This window comes from Gracilinanus agilis, chromosome 4 (genome assembly GCF_016433145.1).
Source record: "Gracilinanus agilis isolate LMUSP501 chromosome 4, AgileGrace, whole genome shotgun sequence".
In the NCBI taxonomy this organism is placed as follows: Eukaryota; Metazoa; Chordata; class Mammalia; order Didelphimorphia; family Didelphidae; genus Gracilinanus; species Gracilinanus agilis.
Window position 1 is genome coordinate 447,249,054 of NC_058133.1, and position 25,032 is coordinate 447,274,085.

General features: G+C 35.9%; 1 protein-coding gene across 1 annotated transcript in view; it reads left to right on the plus strand.

Moving 5' to 3' along the window:
* The window catches only part of PALMD (palmdelphin), a 58,892-nt gene that overhangs the window by 25,585 nt on the left and 8,275 nt on the right, over window positions 1-25,032 (plus strand). The window contains exons 3-6 of the mRNA XM_044672123.1: window positions 5,169-5,293; window positions 23,429-23,543; window positions 23,682-23,715; window positions 23,848-23,961. Coding sequence (XP_044528058.1) covers window positions 5,169-5,293; window positions 23,429-23,543; window positions 23,682-23,715; window positions 23,848-23,961 — 388 coding nt within the window. The remainder of the gene's footprint in view (window positions 1-5,168; window positions 5,294-23,428; window positions 23,544-23,681; window positions 23,716-23,847; window positions 23,962-25,032) is intronic.

A 25,032-nucleotide genomic window follows, 5' to 3' on the forward strand; every position in this document is an offset into this window, starting at 1 on the left:
AAAAATCACATCACAAAAGAGTTTTGGAACAGAGAAGTAGAGCACATGAAATTGTCCATAGACTTATTGATTGATATTTTTTGGTCCCCAGATACCAGATAATTTATACATATGGCATAGAGAAAATGGATCTTCCAGACAGGTTAACTGCACTGAACTGTGATAAGAGACTTATATAAATCTCATCTTAATATGGTAATATGATCATTATACATATACTAAATCAAGACTGTTAGTGCTATCATGAATCATGTAACCATGGAAAAATATTCTAAATTTTAAAAAAATTAAAAGATTGACAGTGCTTTCTTAAAGTCCTTTCAATTCATCATGCTAAAGAACATCTAATACCTGAACTCTATTATTACTACAACTTTAAATGAATTACTTAAGTGGTTCAGTTACATTTTTTAAAGCATCTTTTACTTAAAAAAGTTTTTAACATTTATTTTAATTTTGTATGTTGTTCCAAACTTTCCAGCAACACAGTGAATGTCTTGAAAAAATATAGTCATTTTAAGTTATTCCAAGTTAACCCATTTTATATGCTGATCTATAAGCAATATGAAAGCAAAAGGAAATTATTTTGATTCCATGAAATGTATATTAATTTTTTTTTGCAAACTGTCAGGCATTCTGTAAAAATAAATGATTATTGTTGTTTGCTACCTAACCCAAACTATCATCATGATCTCCTTAGGATTAAATGAGAAAATTTATGAAAGCAGTTTACAAACTTTAAGTATTCTATGTAAATATGAGTCATTATTATCTAATTGGATAAACATAAAGCAAGAACAACCCTTGTGGTATTTTTATCAGGTCACCAGATTGTAGGTTCATAGGATCATAGATTTAGAACAGAACAGGAACTTAGATGCCATCTTGTCCATCTTCTTCATCTTACAGATAAGGAAACTGAGGCCCAGAAAGGTTACGTTACTTGCCCAGAGTAACATAGATGATAAATGGCAGATTCACAGTTAAAATCCATGTCAATCAATCAATATTTCCTTAAATACCTTATGTGCACCAGATACAATTTTAAGATGCCGAGAATTCAAAGACAATAGTAAACTCAAACAAGTTACATTCTGTTGGTGGGATATATTTATAGGCACAGACACATTTGTAAAATATATACAATGTAAATACAAGTTAATAGAAGAGGGGAATCTCCAGATGTTATCATTGTTTAGTAAAGGACATTATATTTCGTTTTTTTATTTTTTTAAAAACCTTAACTTCTGTGTATTGGCTCCTAGGTAGAAGAGTGGTAAGGGTAGGCAATGGAGGTCAAGTGACTTGCCCAGGGTCACACAGCTGGGAAGTGTCTGAGGCCAGATTTGAACCTTAGACCTCAATCCACTGAGCTACCCAGCTGCCCCATGAACATTACATTTCTAAGTTGGGGGAAATGAGTTTGAATAGCAGCACTGTCCCCAGACAGTATAGTGAAATATTAATTTGACTTTGCGTTACAAGTGGATTTATTTTACATTTATAAAGCTCAGGAGATTTTTTTTTCCTCCACAGAAAGTTTGCTCACTTCTCTCTTGTGAGTCAGCATCACCAAACAGAGTCAACTCACCGCCTGAGTCTTAGTGATAGTTATATGGATATAATTGGCTGAAATTGCCCTTATAAGTTATTTGGGAGGACTATAATTTATTTTGACAACATCATCTACTCTCATTTCACAGTATTACATACTTATATGTCTCATCAAGTGAAAATTAACAGGTCAACAAGGAGAGTCCTTCAATTATTGGAATATTTATTTATTCACAATCTCTCATAGACCCCGAGAGCTCAATTTTGGCCTTCACAAGTACACATTTACCAGGCCTGTGGAAAACATTCTTGCAAATAGCAAAGCAGTTATAATAGAGGATTGAGATAACCCTGGGGACAATAATCTTCTATCTGTCCACAAGTCAGCTGTAGTACAAATGGCTTCATTATTATGTCAGGACACTGGTGTGTGGGGCTGCACATTCATTCCCTGTGTTGACACAAGCAAGGTGGCCCCATTTCCAAAATGTTAAGTAGTGCCATCGTGGATAAAGGACTGGCCTTGGAGTCAGGAAGACTAGCTTAAAGCCCTGATTCTGATATACATTAGCTATGTGACAATGAGAATGTCATTGAACATCCGGTCCCCAGGCAGGAATAAGATTTTATTTTACTAATGAGCTGCATCAATGGAGGGAGTTTCCATGCTGGGAATTCTCCACACAAAGGAAGTCACAGGTCTGGACCAAAAGGGAGGAAATTTTTTTTTTAGTTAAAGTTCAAAATACTGTGGTGTCCAAGAAGAAATAATTAACCTGTCTGGCTCCATCACTTAGTCATTATGTACAAAACATTAAATGTCTGTGAACCTAAGCTTCCTGATCTCAAAGATCCATATTAATATTCTTACATCCTACTTCATACGGTTGTTGTCAAAATCAAACATGATAATATGTATAGAATGCTTTACAAAACATAAAATGCTATTTTTTCTTGGTTACCATCTGGCCCAAATAGCTCTCTCTTTGGTAACTATGAAATACTAACCACCCTAATTAGGTTTGATGTAAAGACCTAAATGCAAGTTTTCATAAATGTTATTCCTTGCATCTTTTTTATTTAAAAAAATAGAGCTCTTACTACTTGCTTCTATTCTTAATCTTTGCATATGAGAGGCAGGCATACTGGACAGTGAGCTGACCTAGAAGCCAAGAAGACCTGGATGCAAATTCTGCCTCTAAAACATACTGGCTGTGTAAACCTGCTCAAATTATTTAACCTCTTAGTTCCCTAGACAAATCTCTTTGACAATAATTTGCAGCTAATTTGCTAACTTGCCAGTGGTAGAAGAAGTTTCCTCAACAGGCAGTTCCCTGTGAAATCATATATCCTTCACCTGTATTTCCTGTGAAAGAAAAATTCTGGAGAAAAAAAGAAAAAGTTTCTACTTCCTTGTTGTCACAATTTTAGTCATTAATTATCTAGATAGGTAAAACTGCCAAACAAAACCACTTTTCTATAGAAGTATCATGAACTAGATTTTTGTCAAAATAATCTTCCTAATCAATCCAGGTCACTCTTCTGCCCAGAAATGTTTAGGAGCTATTTCTCTATAGGCAAAATACAAATTGTTCTGCTTGGCACTTGATACCCTTAACAATTTGGCTCTGACCTACCTTTCCAGACTTATTTCATGCTTCAGGAACTCTGTTTTGGTTAAACTGAACTACAAGCTATTCTCCACATTCAACATCTCCCATCTCAGTTCATTTACCCTGCCTATCACTCATGCCTGGAATGTCCACCCTCCTCATAAATCAATAAGCATTTATTATGTGCCACACACTAGAGTTAGCACAGGTGATGCAAATACAATGGATGTAACAATTCCTACTCTTGGGAAATATATTCTAATGAGAGAAGATGAAAAATGCATCCATAAATATATAGATTGTTCAATTCTACTTTTCAAAAGCCTTCTCTGTCTTCAAGATTCAGTTTAAATTCTTGATAAAGCTTTCTCTAATCAAAGTTCCCCACCTACCACTCCCTCCCCCACTAGTCAAAATCATTATCTTAATTCTCAAATATTCCTAGAGCCCTCTGTCTTAGATCTCTTCTTTACTCTATCATGCTCTACACCTTTTATTTCACTAATCCAGGTATATATATATATATATATATATATATATCCCCCACTTTAGACAATTGTAAGATCCTAAGGGTTAGAGACTATGGCTTTTTTTTCATTTCTGTATTCCCAGAAACCAGAATACAATGGGCTTTATTTTACTGAAATATAACCAGATATTAGCATCAGTATGATTATTATTTTCATGGAATCATAGATCTAGAATTGGAGGAAATCTGAGAGGTGCTCTGAGCTAACCTCCTCATTTTACTGTTGAAAAAACTGAGACTATGGAAAGTTAAATGACTTGCCTAGGGGCCTTGCAGACAGTATCAAAAGTAGACTTTGAACTCAGGTTCTCTGACTGTTGAGAAATCACTCTTACTACTATACCACATGATCTACTATAATAACCTACATATTCTACTAAAGAGCGTCCAAAGTTGCCTTAGCCCTTCACATTAGAGCTTATCTACTTCTTTCATTTACAAATTACAAATTAGAGAAACTCTAGTTATTAATATTCTCTTCTTCAGATTTATAAACATATGCACATATGTTTATAAATTTGAAATTATTTTTTTGGCTTGATAACCCACAACATATCACTTTGTCATGTGTAAAACAGGTACTTAATAAATTGTCTGTTACATTTGATTTGATTGGACAAAAGACAAGAAGATATGAGAAGTTTTGAAGCTTGAACTCCCAACCTACCATTTGGTCCAATTTTCATATACAATTTTATCTACCATTCTACTCTATTTAATCTAATAGATATCTATTAGTCACTTGTTGTATGCTCCATGATATGGTAGGTATTGTGGAGGAGACAAAAGAGGTATAAGGTCAGATTCTTGCCCCCTGAAGAACTTGCAGTCTTGCCAGGGAGACAAGATATATATGAACAAAGATATGATTAAGAGCCAGAGGGAATGAACTCAAGGGCTGCCTCCAGTTCTAAATCCAATAACTCCACCAAAGATTCTGACCTACAATGACCTATTATTCCAAAGCTTCACCCCTCTATGGAAGTGATTGAGAGTTCTCAAAGGCTTTTCCAATGGAATATAAGCTATACCAAGCCATAATATAGCAAAGTGACACTGCATGTTAGTTGTCTGAAGACCAGACTAGCTAATCAATTGAACAAGTAATTATCAAATGTCCTTCTATATATGCCAGGCATTGTGGTAAGCACTGCAGATTCAAGGGTTAAAACATTTCTTGCTCTCAAGGAATTTAAAGTCTAATAGGGGGACTAGTGTGTGGGTGTGGATGTGTCTATCCACTGGGCATGGAATCAGAAAGACCTTTGTTCAAATCCAACTTCAGACACTTAGTAGTTATGGAAATTGAACTATTATTATTATATAACAGAGTCAGCTTGGATTTGAATTCAGATACTTTTACTCCAAAACTAAGACTCTTTCCACTGCACTATTATGAAATTTTAATTTGATAAAGGAAACTTCTGATTAATCTGAGAACTCAAATCTTTGTCTTTCTTCTCTGGTATCAGAAAAAAGCCTTGAGGGAGAAATGGCTTCTCGATGGAATAAACAGTGGAAAAGAACAAGAGGAAATGCAGAAGCAAAATCAACAAGACCAACACCAGATCAAGATCCTAGAGCAAAGCATATTAAGGTATGGCATATTTTTTAGTAGACTCTGCATATTCATAGAAAAAAAAAGAAACAAGCTCAATAAGTTCCTACTGTGTGTAAGGAACTGTGCCTTGGACCATACACAGCTTCCTGAAGGCAAGGACTCTCTTTTGTCCCTTTTTGCATCCCTAACACTTAGCACAGTTCCTTGTACATATTAAGTGCTTAATAAATGTTTACTGGATTGAATTTAAAATATTACTTCACTTGACCTCACAACAACCCTGGGAGTTAAGTGCTCTCATTATCCTAATTTTACAGTTGAGGAAACTGAGACTAATGTGTGCAATAACTTGAAATCATAGATTTCATTGCTATGAGTTCTCCTTTCATGGATGCAGATTGTAATCTCTCTGTGAAATCTCAGTGGATAGTCTCTGAAAAGTGACATGTTCAAAAACCTGAAGGTTGAGGGAAAAGGACTCACACTCTCACATATCTCAAGGAAAAGAAGTAGCAGAGGGAAGCATCCAATCCCTTTGTGGCAAAGGAGCCAGCATAGAGGCTGGATCTACTCATAAATGTTTCTTCCCAAACTCAAGTTCTGAGTTAATCTTTGTATTATTGCCATCCTGCTTCTTCACCTCTTATAACTTCACAACTTGAAAGCAGAGAGGGAGATTGCAAGGCTACACCTCCCTAATGCCAGTTTTGGTAAGGATTATATAAAAGATGTAAAAGTGAATATACAAAGGAAGATATCAAAGAAAAAGACTATCTTCTGCATTTTAAGTACATCTAACAGAAACAATTTTTATTAATTAAACATTATTTTAAATCCAGTCATTTCTAGCTTAAAAGAGAAAAATGTACAAACTGACATAGTGTGATCATAACCTTAGATAACTCTCACAGGAGACAATTTTAGTTAACATTTATAGAAATCTTGAACAAGGAAAAAGAACACAAAATGATAAAACACGATTTGGGGTTGATTCTATTTCAACTACTAGAGTAATAATAGTCACTTAATCTTTCTGAAAACTCCTGGAGTACAATTCTTTGAAAATTGCCCCTCTCTCTTTGACCATTCCTCTGAAAGTGACTGACCTGAAGTAATCAAAGGGACTTCCTCCTTTTGGTCAATACTGCACCCTACTCCTTTCTGAACAGAAAAGAGGCCACAGCCCCTCAGTGTTTCATAGAGTCATTCTGGGGGAAGTCAGCAATCCTAACTAAATAAGAGGTACCCTTTGCCCTAAGTTTAGTTATCACCTTTAAATCCATCTTCTTAGGGAAAGGTCTGAAAAGACTTTTAAACAAGAAAAATAATATTTCTTGATATCCTCAGAGGTTTTTTATGTTTCCTCAAAGGCTACAAGGTCATGAAGAATCTTAAGTGAATGCTACTTGAAGGTGAGTTTGAAGGAACTAGAAATGCTTAGCCTGGAGAAGAAAAAGCTCAAGGGAGACAAGATAATAACTATCTTCACTTATGTGAAAAATTGTCATTTAGAAGAAAGATTAGCTTCATCCTATTTGAATGAAGAGAACTGGACCAGAAACAGTGGGAGAATGGTACAGAAAAGCAAATTTAGGCTTGATTGTTAGGAAAAGCTTCCTAACAATTAGAGCTGTCCAAAAGTGGGGTAGTGTGCCTTAGGAGGCAGTGATTTCCTTTCATTGAGGTCTTTGAGCAAAGGCTAACCGACCACTTGTCTGGTAGATTGAAAAGATGATCCTTTTAGGGAACAGAGAGGGCTAGATGCTCAGCGATGTCCCTTCTGACTCGAAAATGTCATGATTCTAAGATATACAACAGCTAAATTACCCAAGAAGCTGGGCAGTATGTAGTAGATAAAGTAGTGACCTTATAAGTCAGTAAAACCCAAGTTCAAGTCCTTTCATATTACCTGTGTGATCATAGAGAAGTCATTTAACTTCTCTATGCCTGTTTCCTCATCTGTAAAATGGAGATAACAGTAGCACCTACCTTACATAGTTGTTGTTGAATATCAAATGAGATAATATATAAAGCACTTTGCAAATCTTAAAAGTGCTATGTAAATTTTAATTATTATTATTACTACATATCTAGAATAAAAATGTTTTTCTTCAGAAACCTTTAAAAAGCCATGATTACACTGATGTTCTATTGGTGCAGATAGTGAGTATTCCATGCCTCAGGAGACATATATTTGTGAACTGGGGCCTCACAAAAATTACTATTTGGTGATCAATCTTCTGGCAAGAGACCTCTCTAATCAGCTAGCCTGGTCCTCAGACAGCTGGTAGAAGCAATCACCAGATTAACAGTTAAAGCTTTTCCAACTGGGAAGAACCTAACAAATCTTGTGTTCCACTCCCATGGCCTTTGAGAACTCACAATTATCTCCAGCTAGAATCAATTAATCAATAAATATTTAAGTGTCTACTATGTGCCAAGCACTATGCTAAGCATCAGGGATACAAAAAGAGACAAAAGAGAGATTTACATATTAATACATTACATAAACATTAAAATTGGTTGAATTATTCTCTTTAAAAATAAAGAAATGTAGTTTTACAAACTTTTTAAAGTGCATTTGTAATTGTAATTTCTAGAGAACTTACTATTGTTTTAATGTTTTCCAGTTCAACTGTTCCTAAGACATCCATTCTACTATATGAATAAAAGCAAACAATATCTACCCATTTTTGGTTTTGATCAAAGAAAATTAGTAATAACCGCAGTTCTGTGGCAGCTGAACCACTCAATATTAATACTAATTATGATAATAATAATAATAGCTAGCATTTATAAAACACATTAAGGTTTGTAAAGCATTTTGCAGTCATCCCATTTGATTCTCACAATGATCCTCTCCTGTAGGTGTTAGTAATATAATTTTACAGATGAGAAAACTGTGGCTAAAAGGGATAAAAGCTTTCCACACAGCCTCTGAAGCAGGTTTCCACCTCAGGTATCCTGACTCCTTGTCCAGCACTCTAGCCAATGGGCCACCTGGCTCCCTACTGTAAACATTCCCTACTCACTGTCATGATCATTCTGACCAAGGGATTTCTCTTCTATCCTACTCCATTTCAGAGCCCAAATCATTGAATTGAGCCTAAATTGGATGCTTCAGCCTGCTCCCAAAAGTAAAGACAGTCTCAGCCTTCCTCTTAAAACCTTCCTTGTCATTTCATAATGGCTTCCTCTGGATTCATCTTTTTTTCCCCCAAAGCTGCTGCAATTCACTAAACCACATTAGCAGGTTTGGACAAGGCTGGGCATAAGCCTAGTGCATTTTACTCAGACCTGAGACTGCTTTCAGCATTTGCCTAAATACTCCAGCACTTGCTTGTTTCAAATTTCATTGCTAATGGCTTAGAGCACCTATTTGCCCCCAAGGGTGGGGTTCACATCAGAGTAAACAGCAACTTCTCTGGAGCCAAACAGGGTTTTCCTGTGTAGAAGACCTTTGAAGTACTGTCTGCTTCCCTACCCCTTAGAGACCAAGTCACAACCATTACCAGAAGTGTTCCTCCCCATCTATTTTGCTAGGTTTTCAGCAAAGACTTCCCTGCAGTTATTTTGCTCACTGCTTTTCCTCCTCTTCATTTCCTTTTAGTGGAAGGTGAAATTGTCCATCTCCAAAACTTTAACCAAGGCAGAGTATTTAGAAATCCATCCCTACAATACCTTATGCCTGAAATATGCCCTGACCAGATTGAGTTCCTTGAGGAAAAGACCTGGGTTTGTTTTTTGTTTGTTTTGGGCCTTGGATCCTTAATGCCTAGCACAGTGCCTTCTATGTAGTAGGCACTTAAATAAATGCTTGTTAAGTCAACTCCAATCAGATATTTATTAAGCACTGCCAGTTATTACATTAGATCCAAGAGCTAGAAAGACAAAAAAGAGAAGTCCTCTTCTAAAGAGGCTTAAGTTATATCTAGAGAGACAGCATCCATGTGATAAATAGATTTTTACACTTAAGTATATGTATATTTATAGAGAAAGAGATAATGACTTAACGGAAGGAAAGTTGAGAAATAGGAAAGATCCCATGTTGAAGGTGGCATGAGCTGAGATTTGCAGGAAGCTAGGGATTCCAAGAATTAGAGTTAGGGAAATATGTTCTAGACACAGGGGAACAACCTGTGCAAAATCATAGGGATGGGAGATGAACTAAATGTCATGAATGTGGAACAAGAGGGCCATTTTGGTCGGACTGAAAATTGCATTAAAGAAAGTGATTTATAATATGGCAGAAAAGGCCATTTGGCATTAGGTAGTAAAGACCTTTGACAGTCAAATGGAGGTTTGTATTGACAGTAGAAGTGATGGGGAACCATTGGAGTTTATTGAATAGCAGAAGAATATGATCAGACATGTGCTTTAGAAAAATCCTTTAGGCAGCTGGGTAGAGAGAATGGATTTCAGAGTGAAGAAATTTGAGTCAGAGAGAGAGATTAGGAGGCTATTGCAATATCGGAGGGGACTTGAATTGGTAAAATGACTGGTCATCAAAGGCCCCATAAGTAGATTTTTCCAGCTAAGCGCAGTACTGGGAACGGAACGTGCAGCATAACAATCAAAAATGCCTTTGCATAGGACCTCTAAGCAGCTCTTGTGTTACTCAGTAGGGTAGAAGTCGCATTGCCAAAGCAGCTTTTCCTAATAATTGAACTTATTCTTCTCAGATAATATTTCTAAAACTACTAAAGAATGAAGTTTCTCCTAGGCAGCAATCCACCCTGCTTAAAAAAGATTTTTATTACAACTTTAATGAAGTATAATTTCTTTTAGCCTTTGAATAGCAATAGACTAAATGAAGAAAAGAGACACTGCTCCCCATCTTCAATAGAAACTCCCAAACACAACGATCTCCTGACTTAGGTGCCTACTTGAGTGTGACATTTGTACTCTGCCAGGTCGCTCAGCTAAGAGATAAATCTCAAAATAGCACCTTTTATATTACCTCAGAATCTGTAGCAGTGTCAAATTTCCACTCACCTGACTTTTCAATGCTTGAAGTCATTTTTATTTTAATGGGCACAATATGTACCTAGATTCAGGAAGACCCGAGTTCTAATTCCACCTCTGACACTAGAAGCATGACCATGAGCAAGTCAATAAATTGTATACATATATTTGTATATGTATGTATGTATGTATAATATATGAGAAATTGAGGGATTTGTAATCACTTTAAAATAAGAGGGAAAGCACTAGCATTAAGGGGGAGAAGAAAGGCTTCTTTCAGAAGGTATGCTTTGACTTACTTGGGGAGGATGTCAAGAGATGGAGATGAGGAAGAAGAGTATTCTGGGGTACCAACTAAAATGGGGTGCAGCCAGTGAAAATACATAGCCCCCAAGATAGAGTATCTATCCTCTTTGAGGAACAGGAAGGACAGCAGTATTGCTGGATTTTGGAGGACGTAGAGGGCAATAAAATGTAAGACTTTGAATAGGAAATGTTCAACTTACAAAGAACTTTCAAAGCCTTCAAACAAAGGATTTTATATTTGATCCTGGAGATAATAGGGAGTCAATGGAGTTTATAGACTAAGATATGACTTAGAACTGAGCTTTAGGAAGATCGATTTGAAAGCTGAGTGAAAGATCAACTAGAGGGAGGAAAGACCTGAAGCAGGAAAGCCAACCAATGAGCTATTAGAATAATCCAGATGTGAGGTGATGAGACCCTACATCAGGGTAGCAGCAGTGTCAAATGAGAGAAGGGGGCATATACAAGAGATGTTACAAAGGCAGAATTCATAGGTCTGAGAACTGGTTGAATATGAGGAGCTTACGTGAGTAAAGAATAAAAGATGACCCTTGGGTTTCAAGTAGGGTGACTGAAAGGTTTTGAAGGAGTTTTATTTAATGACAGAATAAATGAATCTATCTCGAACAATGCTTACCAACCTAGAGGTCATGGACTCATTAGATCAGAAAGTGGCAAATTATTTTAAGGGATCTACAAATTCATATGCACTTGTTGCAAGGGGGAAAAAGTATGTGAAAATAGATTTCAAGTTTTCTAACCTGCAACCAGATTTTCCATCTCCAAAATATACAAAAACTGTATCAGGAATCTCATTAAGTAATTCAGCATAATAAGCCAACCATTCTCTTATAGACTGAATTAATCTCTCATATTACTATTTTTCAAATGAATGCAGTTAGTGCTGTGATTAATAAAATACAAATTCATTTTAAATGCCATTGAATCCAGAATAGTCTTTGGTCAATTATGTTTTGTTTTGTTTTTTTATCCAAAGATAATAGCAGTATGCAATTACCTTACTGGGATGAGGGGAGGAGACATATTCTGAAATTAAAACAGGACTCTTCTACTAAAAGGCTAATCTAGAATTCGATAAGTACTATATAAACTGTGGGAAGTAAGGGAGTATATTAGATAGAGGTCACTTCTAGCCCTAAAGGCCTATGATTATAGGACATAGGAATGTGAGGACTAATGAGTTAACCCTACAAGTTAATTCAGATTTCTGTCAAATGAGCAAATCTCAAAGCATAATAGCTAATCTAAATTAAATAAAAGAGCTATCACTTATCTATGACACATAAAAGGTCTAAGAATATGGATGTGCTATAAACTCATAGAGAAAGCTTTTATGAAAGTAGCTGCCTTAAGCACTGCCCTTTATTGAGGTATCTGTGTTCCAAACTATGACACGGTTCCATTTTTATTTGCGTCACTTCTTGCAAGCATTCGCATGAAATTTCAGCATGGTAAATGTATTAACAGGGACTCCTGACTCACACATAACCTTTTTTTAAAAAGCCATTCTGTTTACTCATCCTCTCCTCTCTTTCAAGGACACACTACTTCAGAGAGTGGGTTTCCATGGTTCCCAGAGTTCAATTCTTGTCCCTGGGATATTATTATTTTGTTAGATACTTTGATTAACATATTAAATATAAAAATCCCTAAATGGAAAATTTTACTGAAAACACCCTCTGAATCAATGTCTTTTAACAGTGTTTATAATCTCCCAGATGTACTCTCAGATTCACAAATATTGGTAATTCATTCAACAAGTATTTATTAAACAACTATGTGCCATGTACTATGCTAGATATACAAAAATTCAAGATATAGACCCAAATTACCTAATCCAGTGTTTTGTATGAGGTTCACAGATGCCAATTAAACTAGCAGATTAAGTAAATAAATCAACCAATGTATATTCTCTGCTACGTACCCATATGTAAAAAAAGAAAAGAAAACAATCTGCCCCCAAGGAACTTACATTCTTATGAGGAAAAAGAAACCAACATGTTTGTAGATTTTAAAAAGCACAAAATATGCAGGACATGAATAAAAGGTCATTTATGGTGGCCAGAAGTACTAATGGAATAGCTAGGTGGCACAGTAGATAGAAGGCCAAGCCTGAAGACAGAAAAATTTGTCTTCTTGAGTTCAAATTTGACCTCAGATACTTACTAGTTGTGTGACCCTGGGCAAGACACATAACTGTATTTCCCTCATTTCCTTTATCTGTTAGATGAATTGGAGAAGGAAATGGCAAATTGCTCCAGTATCTTTGCCAAGAAAACCCCAGATGAGATCACAAAGAGTCACACAAGATTCAAACAACTAAACAACAAAATAAAGTATCAATAATTAAGATAATAACAATTATAAAAAGATACAATATTGATAAAGAGCTTGGCACATAGTAGGCATGTAATAAATGCTTATTCCCTTCCTTCCCCAATAACTCAGGGAATCAGGAAAAGCATAGGTCAGGTGACAACTGAGTCACTTCTATTACATTCATTTAATGTGTGCACAGATACAAACCTGCTTTCTGTGATCCCATTGCCTATTCAATTCAGTTCTAAAGGTTGGCTTTGAAATTGGGCTTTAAAATGACCCTTGCATTTATTCATCAGTCAAATAAGAGAAAGCATCTCAATGGGTTCATCCAATGACCTGGAAAACTCCAAAGACTCATAGTTACAGCTGTTTGCTGCTTCTGCCCATGGTTCCTATGAGTGCCCCAGCTGTATTTTTGTTCCTTATGACCTTCCCCTGACAAACTGCCCTGCATCAAACCCTCTCCCTGCTCGAGACACTTCCCTTCTTGAAATACATCCAAAGACCTCTGGCTCTAATTGGAGCTCAGAGAGTGCCTGACATAAATGTCATGGGCATAAAATGTGAAAGGTTAGCTGCCAAGGAGAATGATGTAAATACACTGTATTCCTTTTTAGAAGGATAATCTACTTATGATTAAGTGTTCTCAAGTAAGAATTTTTTTTTTACCTATGCCAAAGTACCTTTCAGCTACCTTGTCTCGCTTTCAGAAAGCTTCCATTTGCCCAAGATGAAAAGGGCTTTCCACAGACACCTCTATTAAATAAAGATTCATAAGGGGCTCGATTTAAATATGAATTGATACTACAAAGGAATGCAAGCCACGAAGTGAGCAGTGATAGTGAGCCAGTCAGCCATATCACTCAGAATTCAAGGAATATCCTTCCTGCAAATAGTGAGATGGGAATATTTCAAAGTTTGGAAAAGGAATTTAGCACAAAGAGCATGGGGAAACATTTTCTTCTCCTTGACCTGAAAAGATAGCAGGAGAGTTTTATTTCAAAAAGATATCCAAAAGCATTGACGTGAAAACCTAGGGAGATTAAGTAATATTTGTGCTATTTTACAAAGTTGAATTTATTACAATTTTCTATCAAAATATAGCCCCTATCTCATAAACTAAGCCACTGCTTCAGGTCAGAATTATGCCTTAAATGAACAGCAAACTCACGTAAAGTATATTCCTTGAAAAATATCAGATTCCAACTATGGACTTCCTGTTCCTCCTTGACCTATCCAAGCAGTTATGTAGCAATAATATGATAGGTATTGGGTTGTTGAGCCTTTGGTGATTTTTTTTAACTCTTACCTTCTGTCTTAGTAACTTTCTGTCTTTCTTATTTAGTCTTAGAAAAAGGCAGTAGCTAGGCAAACAGGATTAAGTGACTTTCCCAGGGTATCAGAGCTAAGAAGTGTCTGAGGCCACATCTGAACCAAGGTCCTCCCAACTCCAGACCTAGCACTATTATCCACTATGCCACCTAGCTGCCTCCAGTGAGTTTATTAAAGTCATAAATAGCATTTTATCTTTCTTCTTTAGTAACTAGAGACAGAAAGCAGACAGTTGGGAGCATGGAGCTGCACAACTTATTATGGCAGCAGGAAATTCACTTAACCTCCCTGGATCTCAGTTTTCCCATCTACAAAATGAGGAAGTTGGACTAGATGGCTCCTGAGTTTCCTTATAGCTAGCTCCGTGTCTATGATTATATATATATATATATATATGTGTGTGTGTGTGTGTGTGTGTGTGTGTGTGTGTGTGTGTGTATCGCTTTCATTTTTTTCACCATCCACACTTTGTTAATTGATTTATCAAATGTTAAACATTTTCTCGTTGGTAAGTTTTTAGTCATTGTTTTTGTTTTTTTCCCTGTCCAAAGGCACCTAGAAGATTTCTGTTCTTAGCAGGATCTTTAAAAACACTATTCTCCAAAGGCTCATTCCACCCTTTTAAAAATTCTGTATATTCTATTTATTTTGTTATTGTTGCTATTTGTTTTTAGAATCAGGGATTATTTTCCATATTTAGCAAAATGAACTGAATGCATAAACCTTCTGGCCAACATAGTATGAAAAATATGGACAATAATAACAAAAGTTAATCTAAAAATACCTTTTAAAAAGATTCTAACAAATAGAATAAAAGCTGACTTATAAGTATATACCTGCATAAAGATTTTAAGGCAATTAACTAAGAAGGAACACTGGATCTCCTAAAAAATAGAACGGTCAACCATCTAGCTGAGATTCTCAAGGTTAAAAACAGGTTTTTAGAAAAATAGTTTCTAAGGATCTCCAGAACATATCTCTCTCTCTTTCTCTCTCTCTCTCTTTCCTTTTTCACCTCCTTCTCCTCTTCTCCTTTTCCTTCTCCTCTTTCCTGCTTTTTCCATGTTTTTTTTATCTTTTTTTCCTTTCCCATGCCTATCAATAATACCTCAGGCATGTTTTAATAACCCCATAAAAGGATGAAGTCATCCAGTACAAGTACAATCTTGTAGTAGGTGAGAATATGGATTACTCTGGTCCATGGAGAGAAGCAGGGAATTCTAGAATCATGGACTTTTTGAAATAAATATATTTTATCTGGTTTTTATATTTGCAAAATCACTCATCTTTTTTTAGCAGGGAGGGGGTCACTGTAATTGTCTGATTTTATATCTGATCTTTTGAAATACAAATCATTGGACTATTTGAAAAAGGGCTCCAGCTATGCTTAACTGATACAACCGAATCAAATGAGAGGTAACCAATTCCTTTGTATTCTGGTGGATGGCAAGATAGCCAAGCAAAGGGACTAAGCTTCCCAATAGTCATTAGCTCAGAAGTTATTCATATTAGATCTGTCTTGACCATGTGTCTCTGTACTGTAATCATACATGTGGTTACCCAGGGAAACCCTCTGGTGTTAACTTTGCCCTCTCCCAAAAGAAGTTCTATACCTGGATATTTTCTTCATCTACCCTATTCCATCATGAATAGTTGGTTACATCATAAAAGTTTCCATCTGGACCCCTTAAGATCAACTGGTTGATGGCCCCATACCATCCTAGGGATAGGCTTGTATTTGTTTGTCATTAAATAATTGAGCTCTGTTCTTCATAATAGAACTAAACAGTTAACAGAGTTGAATATGAAATAAGAGATCAGAATCACCATTCTTTGCCACTGACCATTTTACAAGTTAGGCGTAAATGTTAGGGGTTACAGGGCACCAGGCCAGTCATTTCCCAACTAAGAGTCAACGCTCATACTGCCTTTATTTGCCATTTACTATGCTTTGCTACTTCACTACATAATTATAGATATTTGTTCACTATGAAATTTGTTACTCCAAAACTAATTTAAAACGAGGAAAATACTTCCCTAATCCCTACGTAATAACATGTCTAGTTAATTTCTCATATTTTTTCCTCTATAATATTTGAAGGTCCTATGAGAATTGTATGCCACCTGGGTAGAGGTAAAATTAAATTATTACGACTATTTAATATTTTATTAAATGCTCAGCATATACTAACATACTCAAGAGCATAATTTTCAAACACACGTCCACCCTCTGTCTAGTCAGAACACAAACACGTCCATCACCAATCAATTTGCTCTGTCTTCTGCTAGTTTCCGGCGTGAACCTCCCAGAAATTTATTTAAATGCAAATCTGAATGTATAAATGACAGAAATTGGTTCCATAAAGATTAATCTGGTTTTGAGTATTTAATTCAAAATAAAATGCTTATGGATTTTTTAACCATACAATTATCTGTTAAAAGAATAAAGAGATTTTAGTCTTTGTAAAACTTTTTTAAGTGTCTCTCTCAACCTAATTATGTTGAGTTGTAGTTCATAATCATGGGATACTTTACATTCAAGATGGAAATTATTATCTCCTTGGTTACCATGCATTAGGAGGTAAATCCAAGAAAAAAATGGGGGTTTTTCATACCACAAATAGAAATATATTGAATTATACAAATAACATATTGAGTTACCTAAATATTTGTCATATTTCCCAATTGGAAAGCAGGCTGACACCTGTTTCTGATAACGCAGTTGACTGACTTTCTACCTCTCGGTGTTTTAAAGCTGCATTTTGTTGCCCTCCCTCTTCATCCATGGCATGCTTCATTGTCAACCACTGTCTAGAACAAATTACTAGACAGTTCAGAAATGGTATGACTCAAATACCGTCTTGCTCTTTTTCTGCCATTCCACCAACATCAATGCAGAAACAGAAGTGGGCTTACAGGAATCATTTCACACACAGAGTTGAACAACTCCTTATATCAAGTGACCAACCTACTAATGATAAATCTCTCCATACTTAGCTAGTTTCATCCAATAAAAAAGCATATGTGTATTGCTAGGACCATATTTGAAGGTTTTCTTGATGTAGTATAGTGTATGTTTGTGTGTATGTGTATTGTTATGAGGACACAAAGGACACACAAGGAGCTGAGGTCCTATTACTTAGAAATTCAGAGAAGCACATTACAGTATCTGGTATAAAATTCCAGAGCTTATATGCAATAAACATGGCCTTGACAAGAATAATAGTAATGCTCATAGTAGCTAGTTTATTTAGTATTTTAAGGTTTATTACAAATATTATTAAATTTTAGATGACCAAAAATCACCTCCATGTTGTGAGAGGTCAGAAGAGGACTTTGTAGAAGCATGTAGAAAGTAGAGATTATAATCCCTGCACTATTTACCTCCCAAGATTGTCATGAAGATCATATTAATATATGTGAAACAATTTAAAAATTTTACAATTCTATGTCAATGACATCTGTTATTATTTTAAAGCACTCATTACTAGAGGGTTGGCCATTTGCTATGGAATTATTTTAGACACAGCAACTCACGGAAACATTCTGTGAAAGCATAGAGAGAGAAGGTGCTGTTTGACATCAATTGAGAGAGTAATCACATTGAGGAAACTAAATATCCTTTAAATTTTGAAGTATCATTTTCATTGAATTGATCAAAATACTAATCAAAGTTCTAGACTTTTTAAAAGATAATTTCTAATACTGCTCCCTATCACCATCACCACCAACCACATGACTTGTATGTTATAGAACAAATGTGGTCTTTACTCTTGGTCAATCCTAAATTATTACTAGCTAAAGTTCACAGAGAAAGCCTTCACATACACCTTATGGTAATATTTGATGTGTAATTAGTATAATTTTGGTCCACCACTAAATTAACATTCTAATCTAGAGCCTTATTGGGGCATGAAGGTATACCTGGATTCTCAAAAGTAAACCTTCAAAGCACAAGTCCTGACTGGTCTCACAAAGCTGGAAAGACCATGAGTATAGATCTAATGACATATTGTACATCAGTCTTCTAAGGACCAGTCTAACTAAATTAATGTTATGGGGTACAACTAAGGTCTACTAGTTAGTGGATAGGTTTTGTTAATCTCTGATAAGTTGTTTCCTCATCTGTAAAGCAGAGATAATATTAGTATCTACCTCACAGTTATTGTAAGAATCAGGTGAGAGAGTGCTTTACAGAAGCACTTTCCAAACCTTAAAGTGCTAAATAAATGTTAAGTATTATTCTTATTCGCTTTGATCATTAGCCATTCATTTTGAGCAGTTCAAGATTAGCTTGATAATGCCAATATTAGCCATTTGTAAATTTAACTGTCATTTTGAAATACAAAAACTCTACAAAATCACAATTAAGAACCTTAATTTTACAAACTTTGATAAATTAATTTTAATCATTCTTCTTATTTTCCTCTACTTAGGTAGTACTCTTATGCTTCATCATGAAGTGAAATGAACCTAATTTTTTTGCCAGGTATCACCTAAAATACATGCTAGATCCAACATAATCCAACCCAGCAAACATTCTTAAGCCCCTACAATGTTCAAGGCACTGTGCTAGATTCAAGGGATACAAAAACAAAACAAAAAATAGTTCTCACCTTCAAGGACCTTCCATTCTATTGATGGCATACCTTTTATCTAAAGACCAGCCTTGCCAAATTTGAAGAACCTCATCATGGGAAAGTTAGCAACCCAAGTGAAAAATTTTTCACTCATGGAAATTCTCAAAATTCTGCTAAATTATGTATCAATTGAGAGATTACCCTCACCAATTAAATAGTAGATCCTTAAAGCTCTGAGATTACCTCAGACCTAGAGGTAGGTAAATTAACCCCCAAACTAATTATACATGTAGATATATAGAGATATCTACATACATGTATGTATATGTACAAAAGACAAATCTGAATAAATTAGTTATGCTAATCTTCTTTGCCAAAAAATAAAATGAAGATCACAGGAATATACTAGCTTGGGAGAAGTCGTGCATTCAACAAATACAGACTTAGTACTATGTTCTCATACAATATCTGTATCTAGATTATATATAATGTATATGTGGTATTGTATATGTGTGTATACATACACACATACATTTAACTTATGGCCACTCCAAAGATAATGTAATGTTATCTCTGTCTTCTAAGGTCTTATCTCAATAAATATAGTATTTTCTAAAACAAGTATGGATTCCCCATAACAACATTGCAACTATATTCTAGTAACCACTAGTGAAGTTGGAGATCAGAGTTCCTATAAGGATCTTCATCTAGGTGAAATAAATTGTAGGTTCTATTACCCATTTTTCTGACTCTTACCACCTGTCACAAGGACAAGAGAGCAATTCCAAGTATTTGCATTCCAGTAGCACCATGTTTACACAGAAAGAGTAGCACTTGTACAAATTTGCTACCTGCGTTTACCATTCCAAAATCTTTTTTAAGAGCAAGGAATAAAATCCGCAATTATTCTAATAAACAAAATGAATGCTATGTTTTAAGGCATCCATATTGATTTATCCTTACTTAATTTCCCATAGCGTCTACCTAGAATAGAAGACCACAGGATCACAGAATTGATAGGCTTATAAATTATGAGATTATAAAGTTTTTAGAACTGGAAATGATCTTAAAGGTCATCAAATTCAACACTTTCATTTGAAAGATGAAATAAGGCTCCTAAGACCAAGAAAGCTTAAGCAACTTACCCTGTGTCAGGGTCACACAAGAAGTAGGAAAGTCAGGACTCAAAATCAAGTCTTCAGGCTCCAAATCCAGGATTCTTCCCACCATGCAACATTGTCTCAAAGAAAGACCTCAGAGACCATCTAATCCAAATACAAAACTAACCAAATAATCTCTTCTGTAACATCTCTAACAAGTGGTCATCAAGTCTGCTCATTGAATACCTCCAGGGTGAAGGAACCCACTCCTGCCTGAGGCAATCCATCCCAGTTTCTAATAGTTCTAATTATGTTTCCTTATATAAAGCCACATTTTTGTCCCCATTGAAAAGAAAGTTTATCTTTATCAAAATACTTGACAACTGCTCAGGACTTTCAAAGACAGATGTGGCTTTTCCTTATTAATTAGGCAACAGCTGGAGTAGGAACTGGCAAATAAAGCTGTTGTGTTGGGGGTTTTATTACACCTCTCCTGGGTTCTAATCTGTCTGATAAATTCCACCTGGCCATGATTTCTTCTTAACACTACCAAACTCTGAAAGAGACAAATGGATGCTCAGCAGCCAAAAAATTGCTTTTTGAAATAGCCACTACTTAAGACACCTGAAGTTTATGTTCAGTCCTTTTTGCAAGACAATAAATTGCTGGTTGGGATTGGATTCAGGGCATTATCCCTTGATGATGAAGGAGGTTATTACTAGAACTCTGGAAGAACTGAAAGATACCTGCTTTTACCTAGCTAGCTCTAGAAAATAGCCCTCCCCCAATCCCTTCCCCAGTGAAAGGAACAGGCAGAAGAAAGATTCAGATAATGGATAGCATTTACAACTCCTCTTTCATGTACTCTGCTTATCTAAATTGGCACTCCAGTACCTGCCCACCAACTACCAGTAACTCTAAGAGGCATTAGCATCCATCAGACCCTCTGTCACAGCCAGGGAGGCTCCAAAAAGGGCATTTGTCATGCGGCAAAGTCTGTTCCTTTCATACCAAATCAGCATTTCCAAGATTTCTGTGCCTTTTTTGAAAGGCAATACCTACCAGAGAAGGAAATGGCAGTACTTATGGAAATGCTGAACCATCAGGGTGAGAAATACAGCAGGAAAGTGAGAGGGATTTTCAAAAGAATCTCCAAAGAGCTTTCAGGATGGGGTAGGCGGGGGCGAGAAAGTATTCTCTTTTCTCCCACTTCAACTTCATGGCTCGTTCTTAGTATTACTGAGAACGCTTTCCCCAAAAAAAAGGTACCAAGGAGGTACCAATTAAGCCCTAGATCTGCATAGTTTTAAATCAAGGATGGGAAACCATTTTTATATACTGGGGGTCAAGTGAATTGGCAGAGTCGGGGGAGGATGTGGATATAGGTCAAAGAAATGAAAACATAAATTGGAGCTTTTCTTGAAATTAAAAATCCAGGAACAAAATTGTCTTTGATAAATGAAACAATAATGTATATGTGTGTACTTATTGTCCTAAATCATGACCAGGTAAGACAAAGTGATAGATAGGAAAAGGGTAGAAGAAAATACAGCGGAGAGAAAAAGAATAGAAAATGCTCTTATACTGAGATGGAAACATTGAGGAAGAGCTGCAAAGACCCATATATATTGAGAGGAATACTGCCAGAAAGAGAACAAAGCACCCACAGACACAGAGAAATAGCATGTCTTTCTTGAAGCAATACCCCCATCTAGTGTTTTAAAGCTATGTTGCCTTTTTGTCACTATGGACATAAATTGAAATATTAACCATCTGCATTTGTCCCACAGGCTAAATGAAATTAAATCCAGAGCCTGATCATCCCAAAGACCAGAAATTTCCCACCCCTGTTTAAAATGAAATTCCCAAAAAGACACAACAGGCTTTTTATAAAGTTGAATCACTATTTCTGTAATTTGACAATTTATTCAACATCTAACACTAATATTCAGCAATATTCACTGTATTGTGGCCATGATCAGAGCTCTTGACTTGGAACCAGAAATACTTGAGTTTGAATCCTACCTCAGGCACTTAATGGAAGTAAAAGTAGTCTTTTAACCTTTTTGAGACTCAATCTCTTCATCTGCAAAATGGGGGTTAATAATACCAACTACCTCAAAAAACTGTTCTGAGAATCAAATGAGATATCTATAAAGTACTTTGAAAAACTTAATGTACTATATAAATGTAAGCTATTCTTAAATCTCCCAAACTCTAAGGTTTAGTTATCTAGTTAGAAGATTATTAAGATTTCCTTCTCCACCATGAAAATCCCTTTCCTTGCTAGTTAATACCAAAGGTAATTATCTGATACCCAATTCAGCACTTTCAAATATAGATTCCTAAATCTCACGTCAGTGACATTCTGACTTAGCAAACATTTTTGCTAACTCCTTAAAATAACAGAATCCCTACTATTTATTTATCAGTGATCTTTCTACTGTCCTAGAGATAATATGGCATAGAGCAGTGATGGCAAACCTTTCAGAGGGGCAGGTGATATGAGAAATGTCCTCAGGCTTTCATGGAGAGGAGGAGGAGAGAAGCCCAGTTCTGTGTTCCTCTGGCTTTCTAGTAGCACATTCTGGCAAATTCTGTGCTAGGGCAATGGCATGTATGCCCTAAGAGAGGGCTCTTTGTGTCCCATAGGTTTGCCCTCAACTCAACAGCTTTATTTGCTAGCTTTATGGCCAAATCACGTGAATACTTCCAGAATATTTTTTTATTCAATAGTTTCAGTTGTATTCAACTTTTTGTGACTCCACTTGTGATTTTCTTGGCAAAGATACTGAAGTGGTTTGCCATTTCCTTTTCCATTTCATTTTTACAGATGAGAAAACTTAATCAAATAAGGTTACATGTCTTGCCTACTCAGCTAGTAAGTGTCAGAAACAAGATTTGAACTCAGGTCCTCCTTTATGCACCTAGATGCCCCTCAGAATATTTATAGTATCATATCTCTATGGCCCAATATATAACTTTCTTCTAGGGATCTGAGAGAGCCTTAGAAATATTATCAGAGCTCTTTCTGAGGTTATAGCATATTCATCATCAGGTTCCTTGGCTATTCTTTTTCTATTGACTCATTTATGTACATGTCCTGTCCCCTAGTGGGGCAGCTGGGTGGTGCAGTCAATAGTGTACCAAGCTGAAAGTCAGGAAGACTGATCTTCATGAGTTCAAATCCAACCTCAGACCCTTACTGAATGACACTAGGCAAATAATTTAACCTTGTTTGCTTCAGTTTCCTCATCTGTAAAATGAACTGTAGAAAAGGATATATTCATACTCAAAATCTTCCAGCATCTTGAGAGTTATAACAGCTTGTCCTTGGAAGAGTCTTTGAGAAAGACGTCTTCAAAGGTTAATCTTTCCATCACAAAGAGACATCCAGAAAAAGAGATGCATAGTAAACAAATGACTCCCTATTCCAACTAAATTGCTCAGTTCTTTCCTTTACATAAAAATATTCTTAGTAGATATTTGGCAACCAATAGGCTATAGGATCAGCCCTTACCAACTGTGTAAATTTTTCTTCTCAGACTTGAGAAAGAGATTGAAGAACTTGAAAAGGCAGAATTACAAATCTCAGCTCATGAAGAGGCAATTTTAAAGAAACTAAAATCAGTTGAGAGAACAGCAGAAGATATTATAAGGGTAAGCACTGAAGATTTTAAAAATGATTCCTTCACAGACCTAATCCTCCAACTAGTATCCAAAACTACTAAATTTAGTCTGTATTTTGAACTAATTTTCAAAAACTTCAATAATCATAAAAATATTTTTTCTTTATAGTCTGTGAAGGAGGAAAAGACAGAAAAACCAGAAGGTATGTATAGTTTGAGGCAGTCTGGTTCTTAGAAAATAAAGGTATTGTTTTTGTAAGCCTACTTATAATTTTATTATTGTTTTAATAAATTCTAACCTTATTTGGCTCTCGCTCTCTCTCCCACATACATAGAGACCATTGAAGACATCTATGCAAATATCCCTGACCTTCCAAAATCCTACATACCATCTAGGTTAAGGAAAGAAAGAGATGAAGGAATAGAAGAGGATGAGCAAAATAGAAAAGGTATCCCAACAACTCATCATATTGGCAGATTTCGAATTTGGGCTTTGAATTTTTCAAAATTTGCTGTCTGAATCTGTGCTCAGGCTACAACCAGAGTTCTTAGTCCTAAGATGTTAGGGGTGAGGGAGGTATGTTCTATTCATTTTTCTAGTGATCTACCTAAATTCCAATAAAACATTCCTCTAGGGATGTCAATCTCTTAAAGCAGGAATGGATTTAGAGTATTCATTTAGACCAGTGATTCCCAAAGTGGGCGCCACCGCCCCGTGGTGGGTGCTGCAGTGATTTAGGGGGGCAGTGATGGCCACAGGTGCATTTATCTTTCCTATTAATTGCTATTAAAATTAAAATAAATTAATTTCCAGGGGGCTAAGTAATATTTTTTTCTGGAAAGGGGGAGGTAGGTCAAAAAAGTTTGGGAACCACTGATCTAGACCAAGGACAGGTATCCAGGGTTTCTTGACTCTAAGAAATGTCTATTATAATAGCTCTGACAATAATAAAGGAGCCAGCATAGGCCACTGATTTGGTATAAATCAGATTTTTTTAACTTTCTAAATTAAGAGAAACCATGCTGGATGGGGACACCAAACACAAGAAACAGGACCATGTGGTCTTGAGATCTCAGGAACCCAGGCCTAGATTCTAGCATAAGGCAACAGGTGGAAGAGGTAGTTTTACCAGTAAAAGAACAATAGCTAACTGTCTCAATCATGCTAGGGCTAGAGCCTCAAAATCTCTAGAAGGATGGATAAAACTCTAAAGTATGGACAGATAATCTGAAGCCCTAGGAGAGAAAGTTAGGTGGCCAGAAGAGAAGAATTTCAGCCATAGAGTAAAAGCCTTATTTCCCCATGTCAATTAACAAGCATTTATTATGTACCAGAAAATATATCATGTACCAGTATCAGGGATGCAATGACAAAAAATGAATTGGTTCCTGCCCTCAAAAACATTCTGCCGTGATCCTTCTCCTTTGTCTATATAATACATTAGAGTACTATTGCGAACCTTTATTTAGGAGGAGAACAATGCACTATTTTCAGTGAACAGAGTCAGTCAACAAACTTT